Raw genomic sequence first — 14,371 nt, 5'->3', positions numbered from 1 at the left:
GATTCCCGCGGGTTGGCTCGCGGGCTCCCGTGTGGAGTTCGCATGTTTTCCCCGTGCCCGCGTGCGTTTTCTCGGGTTTCATTCCAAAAACATACACGGTAGGTTAATTGATCCCAGCACTGCTTTTTAATAAGGTTCAAATCGAACTGTAGAAGGCATTTCGGACCAGCACAATCAGGAAAGGAAACATAGGGAGAAAGCATGAACGAGATGCTCTTGTCAACTCTCGGCCACGCGTGACACATTGAGGCTACGCAGGCGTTGTGGTGTTTCCCCGGAGATACGGCGGGGCCTTTTTTCCGACGTCGACCATGAGGTGAGTGTAGAGAGGTTCCAACTCTTTGGAGAGCAGCTTGTAAGTCGACGAATTGAAGCCGTCGGAGCTCCAGTCCAGTTTGGTTCTTCTCAGGAGGTCGACGCTAAAAAGTTCAAGGGAGTTGAAGGTCAATGGCCGATCGGTATGTTTCACGACAGCAAGTCTCGCTTGACTTACTTGCGCGGGTTCCGTTCGTTCCCCGCGTCTCTCTCGTGCTTGATCATTTTGTAGCGAGCGATGGCCTCTGGGGGGCGCGCCGCCTGCATGCCGGACAGAATCACTCTGCTCGGGTCGCCAGACAATCGAGAGAAAGAGCAGAACGTCAAGACACGCCCGGTGTCTCGCACAAGCAACCGTGCGGGGATCGAAGCGTGTTTGAAAAAGTTCAACTCCCGTTACAGATGCACAATGATGATGCCGCCCCCCACCCCTCTTCCTACTCAAACGTATTGGATACTTTTGCTTGGCCGAGTTCCAGAAGAACTATTGATGTTGGAAGTTTTGGACGACGATGGACTTTGTCCCCGGCTGCCTCCATGTTTACTTTTTCGGGTGAGTTCATTTGAGCTGGCGGTCAGTGCTTGTATGCGAACTACTACAACCCCTCAATTCCATTGAGATTGTCAAGATAGTTATTAGGACAAAGGGATGGATGTTGTTGTTTCATTTTCATGAATTCATTTAAAAAAAAAAAGGGAAATGCGCAAGTCATCAATTTACAGTGTAAATGTGCCTGACTGAGCTAAATAAAACACATTTTCATTGGCGGTCTCTTGGGCAGGTGTAAAAAGCCAACCTAAAATGAAAAGCATTAAAATCAAACATCAATTTACAAAACAGACAGTAGCACTTCAAAAAAAACAAAAACATCTATTTTATGTACAAGTGATTGAGATGCTCACAAGTCTGTCCCACCCCGTGAGAGTAAATTCGGCCCGCCTTCAGCCACTGGCTTCAGCTGTTTGTTTGTTTTTGTTTTTTGTTCTTTTTTTTGCGAATATTCTCTTGTTGCGAATTTGACTCCATCATTACCCACACCCACCATCGAGGATGTAAATTCAGCATCCTCAATGAGCCTACGGAGACACGCACACTGAAAAACTCCTCGAGACGAGAGACGTCAGCTCGAGGTAGACAAAACCCAAGAAACATTCCGGAGTGGAACGTTCAAAGAGAAGAGAAGGTGAGCGTAGCCAAAGATGAGGATTAGGAGTTGATCACTTCAGAAGTGACAACTTCACGCATTTTATTTTATTTTTTTACCTTTGCCACAAATTATCGTCCTCTTGGCCCCAGCCCCAAAACTGGTTCGAGTAGCCGTTCGTCTTCCTGAACTGGTCTGGGGTCATTGCAACAACACCACCAAAAGCTTGTGGATAGTAAAGCCTGTGGGGGTGAGGGGGGGGGGGGCACAGCCAACAGAAGATGTGAGGGCAATGCAATTCAACGTGCACACACAAACACCAGTTTAGCATTCTCATTTGAAACAAGTACATACTTATTTTTTTCTTTTTAGGTCATTTGTATATTGACACGGGATGTCAAATGTTAGGAGTGGGTAATCTGGACAGTCGGGCGATTTCTGGTGGGCCAGGTTGCCACACGCGCTCCTGTTCCGGCCCATGAAATTGGGAAAATAAAGTACATTTGCGACATTTCGATCAATTACGTACAGCACTGACCTTTATTACCAAGGGTGTCACCAAGTCAATTTTTTTTTTTTTTATTTAAATCTTGCACACAACAAATACTCCATGTCTTCCGTCTTATCCCACGTTATGCACTTGTCTATCGGCGTCTTTTTGTCCATTTCAACTATTTCTGTTCTCATACTTGTTCAAATAAACACTTTTTTGTGATCTTGTCAGCACGTTTGATTGTAATTTTGATTTTGGATGAAATGAAATATGAAAATTGAGGGAGCGAATGGTAAACTATTTGAGATTGACCCACTAATAAGGGTGAGGTTGTGGATAATTCCATTCAAAGGTCAACTAAAATGGGCCGCACTGAGCCGCGAAACTCACGTCTCCAAAGTTGAGCCAAGTGACACTCGTCACCCTCAAGCTACGTTAAAACGCTCGGTGCGCCTCCCATCTCAAGCGCTCCGTCTACCTGTATGCAAACTTGTCAATGGCCACAGACAGGTGTGAGGGCTTGTCTTGGTGGCAGCCGTAGGTATTGCGGTCGTCCTCGGGCAACAGGTCGACGTCGTGGAAGATGATGCAGCTCCACGTCGCGTCTCGGAGAGCTTCCCGCACGCCGGCGTTATAAAGTCTGCCTTTGTTGAAGGTGCCGTTGCCCCACTGAAAGACGGAAGAAATGCCACGTCGGATGTTTTGCGAGGAAGCGTTGCTGCGTGACAACGGACGTTTCATTCACTTTTAAAATGCATTCTGATTTTTATTCGACACGACTCCTTCTCACCTGCTCGACCAGGTAGATTCTGTAGTGCAGCTGTTGCCTCTGCAGGAAAGGATGCAAGTGGTCGAGGAGAGCGCCGAGGTGTGTCAGCCGCTTCCGGTACGGCACCACGATGGCGGTGCGGTGCCGAGCTCGGCAGTCCGGCGGACGGTAGAATCCGCCCGGTGAAACCGACGTGCTCCTTTTTTTTCTGATCGCCTCCAGAGTCAAAAGTGGGAAGGTGAGATTGGCGGGCTGAGGCCCAACTGCGCATGCGTGGAAAGGAAGAGAAAGGAAAATTTTGGGGCCTGTCTACGACGGCTCACATTTGTGTTTTCCTCACCCAATAACGGCGACACGACGGGGCACTCGGCCTGTGGCCCAGAAGGTGCTACAAAGAAGGCGTAGGAGAGTGCGAAGGCTGCTGCCAGCAAGACCAGCGAGAACCGGGACCTCCAAAGGCGCCGGGACCTCCAAAGGTGCCGGCAACACCCCATTAAAAGAAAGATGCTTCACAGGTGGCAAAATCAGAGGACGGAGGCAGCCCGAGGTCAAGTGCACCTAGAGAGTGACCAACACCACTGCCATTCAAGTCGGCTCATAGGCCAAGCACCAGCACACAAATACTTTTTACACGACAGTATATGCTGTTTGTTCATGTATCGAAATGGTGGCCTAGTCGACGACCTGCATGATCCTCATCTCAAGTCACGTCGCTGTTTGACGGTCAAAGTTCATCCAGCACTTATTTAAATTGGCACCCATCAACATTCTCCGGCAACACCCAACTATGAATCACTGTGTTTGTTTTTGCAAATCAGTGCTGACCGATTCAATCAAATAATGAGCACATAAATAAATCTTTGATTTACAAAAAAAAAAAAAATACCCACTTTACTTTGGATAAACAATAATCAATGATTTTTGCCTATTTCCTGACAAGGTAGGCACCAAACTGACTCCTAATCAATTTATGTGCATTTTCCACACTGTCAAATAATTTCATGATTTCGAATCAAGGGCTGAAGAAACAAGTGTTTGCTTTACCGAGTGAAACGCGCAGGCCGGGAGACGAGCGACGTCAGCCTGGTTCTGATGATGATGACGATGACGACGGTGACTTTTGCGAGCCATCCAGGAAGTAAACCATCGGCGTTTCTTAGCCGTTATCGGGAGTCCGAGCACCCTGAACGTTTTAAAGATTATTCTCTCTATCTTTTTATTTACTATATGTCCTTCTTAACAAGCTACAAAAGTTCCTACGGTACTGGGTTGAAAAGCATATTTGAACAAGCAAACTACAGAAGCCCAGCCGTGCCAAAAAAAAAAAAAAAAAAAGTTGTTCCCACTTTTCCCGCCCATGGTTGCCACTATGCCAGCTGCCACCCGTCTCGTATCACAATGACAAACTTTTCTTTTTTTTAAATTGGTCTTGTGTACCCCGAAGCGTTTTGTCATAAATACAGGACACCGGGGCTTGTTGTCCTTTGCTGGTCCAATTCTTGCTCGATGTACACCTTCAGCTGTTCAACAGTCCGGGGTCACAGGTGTCGTATTTTCCAGCCTGTGAGATCGAATATCACGGGCATTCACTGTTGGGTTTTGGGCCTTGCTGCTTACATGCAATGATTTTTCCAGATTCTCTGAACCTTTTAATGATATTGTGGACCGTAGATGATGAAATTTCTTCATTCCTTACCATTGCACATTGAGGAACATTGTCCTTAAACTGTTTGACTAAGAGGTGAACATCGCCTCGTCTTTGCTTGTGTTATATATTCTGTTCTTATTTATCTTTAACACAACGTAGATATGTTTTTGTTGTTATTATTTCAATTTCACCTCTGTATTACACATATGACTTTTAGCTGTCACTCAAGTCGTGCTATGCGTTTTAAAGTTTGTGCAAGTGTTGTGGTGCCACGACACCGCCCAGTTATGCAATTAGTGCCTCATACTAAATTTTTTCCCCGTGTTAAAATCCACTTGATGAATTGATGTTCTGCAAGCAAAAGTTGCGAGGTATAACGTTAACCACAAGATGGCAGCAACATCAAGACAAACAACACGGGGAGCACCCGGTGCAGTGGATTTATTTCATTTTTTAAGGAGCTACGTAAAGTCCACTTGAGAGTTGCATTCCTTTCACCATTTCACGTTCGACTTCAACGATTACTGTATACTGATTAAATTTCAATTATTTTTTCAAATCATTTTCATTCACGTGTGGGCGTTTGGGAAACACGCATGTGGGTGTGGCGTACGCCACTTGGGGGCGCTAATGTGATTACTCGGGCTTCTCATGTGTGTCGTCAGCCCACAGTACCTGTGAAGAAAAAAAAAGTGAACAAGCTCAAGTCAACATTTGAGGCACCGAACAAGCAAAAAAGCACGAACCGTCGTCAATATTTAACCAGACGGCTCAGACATTAACTGACAGGAACTACGTACAGTCCAAATACACTAACGACAAGAAGAACAAGTTACAAGTGGAGTAGTAGCAACTGCGGTACTGCCGGTGTTACAGTATGTTGAGGTCCGGAGCTCGGTTGATCTCGTCCCGCAGGCTGACAACAGCAGCAACACGCCTCGGCCTCGGCCGCAGCTCCGGTTCGGACGGGGCCCGCGCCCTGACCTCGGCCGGCGTTCGGCTCGACCTGAGCGGCGTGTACCCTCCCATCGCGACCCCCTTCACTGAGCGGGAGGACGTCGACTACGACAAGTTGGAGCACAATCTTCGCAAGTACGCTGAGATTCCATTTAAAGGTCAGAACAAGTGGATGAAGCATCATCGCAATAATTGTTCACACGTTCGCTACCAAATAACGTGTACAGCAATTAGATAAATACAAAAACTAAATTCAAAAGTTGAGCGTGCGTCACTTCCGGCAAAAGCAGAGGTTGAAAACGGTCACAATTTGCTCTTAAATTTACTTGAATTAAAAGGTTTCGTTTTATCTTTGGTAAAAAGTAATTGTACGTTTTATTCACTTTTATATTTTTACATTTTTTCATATTATTTTAAAAGCATTTCAGTTTGTCTCTCTTTTTCCCACTATTACCATAATTGTAATGCTCTTCAACGGGGACAGAAGGATGCACGCAGTCGCTGATGTAATCTTTTCGATTTTAATTTACAAAAGGAGCAATAAACACACATTTATTGGAGTTGCTGTTCGCCACAACTCACGGCCTTGCGCTCTACACTCAGACTTACTGCCAGAGCCAATATTCGCCCAACCTGGTCCCCTTTCTATGACGTCACACAAATACAAGAAACAGATATTACAATGTTATGTTGCTTGTACTTTTTTCATGTTTTATCTTAAAAAAAAACCTTTCCTGGTACTTTTTTCATTTTTGAATCATTTTCACGTGCCTCTATTTTTTTAAATAAAAATGTTGGATGAGTTGTCTTTACTTTTTTTGAATACTTTTTCATCGTATGTCTTACATAATTTTACAGAAATACATAATTTCAAATCGTAATTTTTCTTTTTTCGCAACAATTTTTATTTGTGTTTGTATATATATAAAAATCAATTTTTACCTATTTTAATTCCGCAATAATTGTCATTTTTCTTTTCACACCTTTTTGTGTTATTTTTCATCATTTTCAAATCATTTTTATGTAATTAAAAAAAAAACATTTTCCACATTCTTCCTTTTACTGTGTAAGGGCTGATGTTGCGTAACTGCTCATGCAAACACAAATTGGAAAGTCAATTTAAAAAGAGCCACAGATTGAATCTGATCATAATAGCATTCAATAAATGATTTTGAAAAAGGGGCGGGGATAATCTACATAGATAAGGGAATATTTCCAAGTATTTGCATTATAGTATTCCGTAAATGCACTGTACCATTGTTAATCAACAAGGTTCAAGGTTCAAGGTTCAACTTTATTGTCAAATATGCATACATTGACATGTAGCATGGATGAAATTTATTTCTCTCAATCCTCAGCAAACAGTGAAAGACAATGTAGTCTAAAACAGTATAAACATATAGACGATATATACAATAAAAGACGATATATACAATAAAAGCAGCATAAAACAATGGCACTTGAGGCTATTGAGGATAAAAGTGACGTAGTGCATTGTGCAATGTGCAATATGCAGATGACGGATAATGAGGGGAGGGTCATAGTCTGTGACAGGAGGCAGGGGTCGGGCAGAGGCAGAGGGTGGGGAGTTTGGGCAGAGCACGGAGGGAGTTGAGTCTCCTGACCGCCTGGTGGAAGAAACTGTCTTTGAGCCTGCTGGTTCTGGCACGGAGACTTTGCAATCTCCTTCCCGACGGCAGCAGGCTGAAGAGGCTGTGGGATGGGTGTGTGGGGTCGCCTGCGATCCGGATGGCATGGCGGGTCAGCCGGGAGTAGTAAATGTCCACGAGTGGGGGCAGAGAGACACCAATGATCTTCTCAGCTGTTCTCACGGTGCGCTGCAAGGTCTTTTGGCAGGACACAGTGCAAGCACCATACCACACAGTGATACAGCTGGACAGGATGCTCTCAATGGTGCCTGTATAAAATGTCTGCATGATGGGGGGCGGGGCTCTTGCTCTCCTCAGTTTGCGGAGGAAGTACAGGCGCTGGTTGGCTTTTTTGGCCAGTGATGCGGTATTGTGGCTCCAGGACAGGTCTTCAGAGATGTGCACTCCCAGGAACTTGGTGTTGCTCACTCTCTCCACTGTGGCACCGTTAATGGTCAGTGGAGCATGCTGGGAGTGCGTCTTTCTGAAGTACCTGACAATCTCCTTTGTCTTCTCCACATTCAGGTGGAGATTGTTGTCCTTACACCACAAGGCTAGCCTGCTCACCTCACTCCTGTAGCTTGTCTCATCGTCGTTGTTGATGAGACCCACTACAGTCGTGTCATCCGCAAACTTAATAAAGAGGTTGGAACTGGAAGAAGGAGTGCAGTCGTGGGTCAGCAGTGTGAAGAGGAGGGGGCTCAGCACACATCCTTGTGGGGCTCCTGTGTTCGTCATGATGGTGCTGGAGGTGTTGCCGCCGACCCGAACTGCCTGTGGTCTCTCCGTCAGGAAGTCCAACAGCCAGTTGCACAGGGAGGTGTTGAGCCCCAGGTGGTCCAGTTTGTGGATGAGCTGCTGCGGAATGATGGTGTTGAATGCTGAGCTGAAGTCGATGAACAGCATTCTGACATGTGAATTCTTGGTCTCCAGGTGGGTGAGGGCTGAGTGAAGGGCGGTGGAGATGGCGTCTGCAGTTGATCTGTTCTGCCGATATGCAAACTGGTAGGGGTCCAGGGAGGGGGGGAGGGCAGACTTTATGTGCTGCATGACTAACCGCTCGAAGCACTTCATGAGAATGGGGGTGAGTGCGACCGGGCGGTAGTCATTGTAGCTGGAGGGTGACGACTTCTTCGGGACCGGGATGATGGTGGTGGCCTTGAGACAAGTGGGGACAACAGCCTGGCTCAGTGAGGTGTTAAAAATGTCTGTGAAAACATCAGTGAGCTCAGTGTAACCATTCTTTTTCACTGCTATTATTCCCTAACAAGATCCCATTCTATTTGGAATTTCTGGACTACGAATGAAATGTCAGATTTTGGGGACCTGTCAATCACACTGCGGTTGTTTGTCCTTGTGTGTTGTGTTTGCGCAGGTCTGGTGGTGCAGGGTTCCAATGGCGAGTACCCTTACCTGACGGAGGAGGAGCGTGTAGAGGTGGTGAAGAGGGTGCGACGCTCGATGCCAGCCGACAAGCTGCTCATCGCCGGTTCCGGCTGCGAATGTGCGTTAAAAGTGTACGCGTGTGTTTGTCAGCGGGTGGAAGTATTCAAAGTGTTAATATTTCTTTACTGTCCTGAAAAGCCAAGGTGGCAGTCCCGTGAAATGGATTGAAACGGGTCGATTAATCTGCTTCATTTCACAAAAGATATATTAATTAGAAGACCATGTTTAGTGGGTGCATATTCAACACATTCTTGCAACGGACATTTTTGCCTTGACTTCCCCTTGAGAACTTGAATTGAGGCCCAAAACCTTGTAATTGCCTGTAAATGCCACAAGATGGCGCCCAAGCATTTTTTTCCTCTATTAGACAAAGCTATGGCCTGTCTAAATGAAGCTCCTCCCCTTTCTTTGGTCTCAAGATGCCACAACATAGCATCACTTTGCGTAAGTGACAGTAAAAATGATTGTCGACTTCAAATGTGTTGTGATGTGATTGTCGTTAAGCCACAAGAGCTACATTGGAGCTCACGGCTAAGATGGCGGCGGCCGGCGCCGACGCTGTCCTGGTGGTGACGCCGTGCTTCTACAAAGGCAAGATGGACTCTCACGCCCTGGTCCAGCACTTCACTAAGGTCAAACACGGAAACCACAAAACGCATCCTGTGCTCCCTTTATTTTTCCAATAATGCCACTTAGCTGTTTTTCCAGTAATGAGTCATCACGGGGACACTTTTTTTCCCTTTTTTTTTCTTTGGAGTTAGTGCACTTCAAAACAAAGTGTGAAAGGACTCAACTCAATTTTGAGAGCACTAAAGAAATTGACAAAGTGCTGTACAGCGATAAAAAATAAGTCATACAACAACAACAAACAATCAAACAATAAATTAATAACAAAGACAATAGAAAACACAAAAACAGTCAAACTAAAAGTCGAGTCAGAGAATCAAAATGACTTTTAAGACGGCTTTGAAAGATGGGCAGCGAGGGGTCGCGGGGGGCTTGCCGAACGTTCAGTGGGAGGTCGTGCTCTCTGTATGAATTTCCTATTATACTCTCAATTTAATCAATCATTTAATTATTAAAACTGTTAAATATACCATATGGGTGAGATTCGGACACCATGTTCTTTCTACTTGTAACAAATTCGTATTTCATCATATATTGTTCAATATCTTCAATGCATCTATAAAATTGTGTATCTGACTTACTTGGGTATTCTGCCATTATGATGGTATTCGAAAATAAAACTGTAAATGGATTTGCAATGTTGAATTATGCGAACTTCACAATGAGAGCAGAAAGGGAGAAATGAATGTGACGAATGTCGCTGTCTTGTGTCACCACGCAGGTGGCAGACGGCAGCGAGGTTCCGCTGATCCTGTACAGCGTCCCGGCGAACACGGGCCTGGAGCTGCCGCTGGACGCCGTCGTGCGTCTGTCCCAACATCCGAACATCGTCGGGCTCAAGGACAGCGGCGGAGACGTGAGGAGGCACCCTCTTTTACACAGTCTCTGCGAGTATTTGTGAGGGTGAAGGAGGGAGCATGAGGCTGGGAGAGAGAAGGCTAGTTTTCCTCAAGCTTTTGCGAAAAATGTCGTTGGGTCAAGGCGAGAGGAAAGAGCCTTTCCTCTCCGAACGTCTCAAAGGACTCCGCTCTCTCGTCGTCGGTGGCCTGTTGCTCTGAGTGTTCGGAAGTAAAAACTTGAAAATAGCAAAAACGAGACAGTGAAAAGAGTGGCGAGCGAGCACCGTGCACTCGGCAGGCAGGCAGGTCAGCCGACGCGTCGCGTCGCATTTGAGACTGCGGTTGTTGTGGTGGGGGGGCGAAAAAAAATCCACATCCGCGCTTGGCTGTGTGGGAAGCGTCTGACTGGATTTGCGATTTGGGAGGAAGACGGCGGCGCTCGACCCCGCGCCCCCATGCCCACGCCGCCGCCGCAACCGTCTCGCTCGTAGGCGGGAATTGGCGGAGCAGAAGGTGAGAGGTCGCCAGACGGGTTGCCGGAAGAATTTTTCCCACTGTCCAAAAGTACGATGACAAATCTCACAACTCAACTAACTTTTTGCCTCAAGTCTGTTGAGAGGCTAGCTTCTTATATTTGTCACTTCGCAGGTCACTTGGTTAGCTTGTCAGTTAGCCAGGCAGTCAATTGGTTAGTCAATCGGGTAGTTAGCAGGTTTTCAGTACATCAGTCAGTCTGTAAGTGAGTCGGTCACCCACTTGGTTAATTTGGTGGTCAGTTATTCAGTGAGTTGTTTAGCCACTCAGGTAGTTGATCAGTTAGTTAGTTATTTATTCAGACAGTTGGTAAGCTAGTCGACCGGTCGGTTGCCCCGTCAGTTAGTTGGTTACTTTACTTGGGAGTTAACAGTTGATTGGTCAATCAGTTGGTTTTTTTGCCATTCAGTCACAGTTGAGTTTAGTGAAGTCAGTTGGTCAGTCTGTTAGTTGGTTCTTCAGGCAGTCCGTCAGTTAGCAATTAGCTATTCACCAAGTCATGGCTGCTCGTCATTTAGCCAGTCAATTACTTGCTGAGTGAATTTCGCAGTCAGACAGTTAGGTATTGAGATGGTTGGTTAATCAGTTTGTTGGTGAATTGATGAATCAGTCAATCAGTGAACTACTGTAGTCTTTTATTCAGTCAGCCAGCCAGTCTGAGTTAGTTAGACAGAGACTTCGTGTTAGAAATGAGATTGCAGGCGTTTCTCTCCTGTGCATCCCTCGTAGGTGCGCAGAGTGAGTGCGCTTTGAACTGCGTATTCACGTCCTTAAAAAAAAAAAAAAAATCACCTTTAAGGAGCTGACAGAGCTGACGCCCGACTGACAATCGCAACCTAAAAATACACACAGAGGAGGCGGAGCTTATTCCCTGCGGAGTCCTTTGATTGCCTCAGTTCTATTGGGCTAAAGACAATTAAAAGAAATACAGGCTGCTTATTAATGATTCATGAGCTATCTTTGACGTTGATTCCCACCGCTGGGGAATGTGGTCATGTGATCCCAGACAGCCAATGGAAGACATTTGTTAAGACATTTATTTGACCTGTGGCACCCTCTGCTGACCAAATTAGGGACCTCAAAGAAACACTCGTGACACACTAAAAGACCAGTGGTTCTTTACCTGGGTCCGATCGAACCTCAGGGGTTCGACGGAGCCTCTGCCATGGAGGGTAAGACACACGCGGGTCAACATGTCAATTAGCTATGACACCCCTTGGCCTTCGCTGGCTGCAGATGGTCACATGACATTGCTTGCTGGTGGGAAATTTTGTTTGCTTCGGAGTCAACGTGTGACTGTCATGATAGTACGTCATACAATTAAAAAAAAAAGTATACTTATCTCTTGAAATTGTATTTACTTTTTTCTGTTTTTAATAAATGCGTTTTTTTAATATCTTGACTTTGTAAAAATATTTATTTTTCACTCATGAAGTGTTCGGTGAATTTGCATATTAACTGGTTGGGTTTGGTACCTCTAAAAAGGTGTAGAACCACTGCTCCAGACCAAGGCGTGATTTGAGGAATGAACCTTCATGTTTTAGGGTTACAGTCCACTTGCATTGGCACCTGTTTCGGCCATTTTGTTGCCTCAAGCTGTGTTTCGTGCGCAGATCACCACGATGGGCCTGATAGTCCACAAAACCAAAGACCAGGACTTCCAGGTTCTGGCGGGCTCGGCCGGCTTCCTTATGGCCGCCTACTGTGTCGGTAAGTCGTAAAATGCTTACGTAGCGGCCAGCAGCGCCGACTGTACCTGGCTAGTCTTGGAAATGCCCGTCAATAGTGACCATCCCTCCAGTTAGCCTTTTGAGCTAACGAGCTGAGTGAATCCCACGTTTTACGAATACAGTATAAGTCACTTGCATATCATTTGATTAAAACGGCAAGAGAGTTGTTTCTTTTTTTCTCCCCAATCTACGTTTGAAGTCCTATTTTTCAAAATTATTAATTAGAAATTTTAAGTCACAATAGTCAGATTTCTTCAGATTGTGTGGGGAAAAAATGTTGATTCAGTAAGATGCAAGCGCAGGAAAAAGAAAAATGCCCAAAGTTTGAGGTGTTGGTTTGCATTTCAGGTGCGGTGGGCGGAGTCTGCGCGCTGGCGAACATTCTGGGCAAGCCGCTGTGTGACTTGGCGCGTTTGTGTACGTCAGGTCGCTGGGAACAAGCCCGAGAGCTGCAGCAGCGGCTTATCGAACCCAACGCTGCCGTAAGGACGCACTCCATACTAACATGTCACCAAAAAAAAAAAAAAAATACATTCATTGATTGACACGTGTGTTGCTGGGCAGAAATGGGAGAGTCGAGTCAAACGACGTGACTCGCCTCGGCAATTTTAGGACTTGCAACTTTGGCTAAACCTTATGAAAAGACTTGACTGTGACTTGCTATTCATGACTTATCCTTGAGGTGCGCAAGCTAACGAAATACATGGCGATCCCTTCTGACTCACTCGCACATGTGCTGCCAGGTGACCCGCAAGCTGGGCGTGCCCGCCCTCAAACAGGCCATGGACTGGTTCGGCTTCCATGGCGGCGTCTGTCGCTCGCCTCTTCGGCCACTCGACCAGGAACAGACGCAGCAACTCCGACGAGACTTCGCCTCCAATGGATGGCTCTGAAAGTATGTGCGTGTGTTTTATTAAATCCTATATGCACATTGGTAATTATACACAACTCACCCAAAAAGAACCCCCCCCCCCCAAAAAAAAAAGGTTTAGCAATGGCACAAGGGAAGTGAATGCCTTTTGGGTTCAATGAATAACCCCAAAAGTTCAGTGAAATCGACACGCGTGGTCAACGAGTAACCCAAAATTGGAGAATGAAGTTAAAAAAAAAAATTGTTAACAGAATTGATTTTCATCATGAACAAAAATTGAATAAAACATCAAATTAATCTCGATCGATCAATGGCTCATTACATGTCATCTTATACAAAAAAAATGTTGTCAGTCGCACATTTAAAAAAAGGTCTAAAAAGCGATCATGTCAAAGTGTTTTTTTTTTGGGGGGGGGCAGAAATTTAACAAGACTTTGAAAAGAGGCACACTGTCCAGTGTACCATGTGACTGCGCTCAGCCAATCGGTGGAGAAGAATGGCAACAACATTAAAACATGGCGTCGTGTCAATTTTTGTGTAGTTACGTTTTAAAGTGGATTTTTTTTTTAAGTTAATTTATTTTATTTTCCATTGATAACAGAAAATGAAATAATTTTGGGAGTATTGTATTAAATTTACGGAAGAGTGGCATCATCTCGTGTTTAAAAAAACAAAAACAAATGGACTACCACCGTCAAGGTTCCGTCCGCGCTCACTATCTTGAAAAGTGAACTTACTAGATTAAAAAAAAGCAAATAAATACCGCTCACGATGACCATTTTTGAACGACATATTTGATCATGTTAATATAGTGACGCCTGTGATTACTTTTTAAATATTAAACATGCTTTATGACAGGTTGAGGGAATTTCTTCAGCGTCACATAAATGACTTGGAAAAATTATTTGGTTTACTGTGTCAAAAAAAAAAAGATGGAGACCATTAAAAAAATATTACACACACACGCACACACTTACATATAAAAAATGCGTTATCAGAGGCTTGAGGCGCCTCAAAGCTGGAAGATGAGAGTATCAAAGTGAGGCTTCTTCCAAATGTTGGATATGCAAATGATTCTCCTGGTGCTAGCCTATATATAATTTTTTTTTTTTTTCCGCCCACCCCTTCAATGTAGGCTCACATTGACAAGCACAAACTCTCCAATGTCCCGCCGTGCACGGTGGGACGCAGACCAATTAGACACACACAAAACCACACGCAGTCCCTTGGCAGCCCCATGGGGGAAGCGACGCCGTTTTAAGTGCAAATTGAACATGTGACTCGGTATTCCTATAAAGTCATGGATACATAAATAGACATATACAGTTTTATATATATTATATATATA

General features: G+C 45.1%; 2 protein-coding genes across 3 annotated transcripts; one reads left to right on the top strand and one right to left on the bottom strand.

Annotated features, from left to right (window-relative positions):
• Positions 1 to 103: 103 nt before the first annotated feature.
• LOC109511382 (beta-1,4-galactosyltransferase 3-like) lies at positions 104 to 4,045 on the bottom strand. 2 transcript variants are annotated; one of them, XM_019862453.1, is made up of 7 exons: positions 3,767 to 4,045; positions 3,063 to 3,280; positions 2,744 to 2,985; positions 2,432 to 2,622; positions 1,580 to 1,702; positions 494 to 598; positions 104 to 419 (listed from the first exon to the last, which is right to left on the bottom strand). In XM_019862453.1, the coding sequence occupies exons 2-7, from the start codon at positions 3,214 to 3,216 to the stop codon at positions 251 to 253; spliced, it is 984 nt and encodes a 327-aa protein (XP_019718012.1). In that variant the 5' UTR covers positions 3,217 to 3,280; positions 3,767 to 4,045; the 3' UTR covers positions 104 to 250. The 2 variants fall into 2 exon arrangements, with proteins under 2 accessions (XP_019718012.1, XP_019718013.1); XM_019862454.1 differs by having other exon boundaries at positions 2,744 to 2,960; positions 3,068 to 4,045.
• Positions 4,046 to 4,082: 37 nt separating this feature from the next.
• On the top strand, positions 4,083 to 13,353 carry hoga1 (4-hydroxy-2-oxoglutarate aldolase 1). Its single transcript, XM_019862451.1, has 7 exons — positions 4,083 to 5,485; positions 8,352 to 8,480; positions 8,927 to 9,054; positions 9,771 to 9,905; positions 12,036 to 12,132; positions 12,501 to 12,634; positions 12,896 to 13,353. The coding sequence occupies exons 1-7, from the start codon at positions 5,248 to 5,250 to the stop codon at positions 13,043 to 13,045; spliced, it is 1,011 nt and encodes a 336-aa protein (XP_019718010.1). The 5' UTR covers positions 4,083 to 5,247; the 3' UTR covers positions 13,046 to 13,353.
• Positions 13,354 to 14,371: the final 1,018 nt, after the last annotated feature.

This window comes from Hippocampus comes, unplaced genomic scaffold (genome assembly GCF_001891065.2).
Source record: "Hippocampus comes isolate QL1 unplaced genomic scaffold, H_comes_QL1_v1.1 scaffold7, whole genome shotgun sequence".
NCBI lineage: Eukaryota > Metazoa > Chordata > Actinopteri > Syngnathiformes > Syngnathidae > Hippocampus > Hippocampus comes.
Note: the sequence above shows the minus strand (reverse complement) of the source record. Positions and strands in the feature narration are given on the sequence as shown.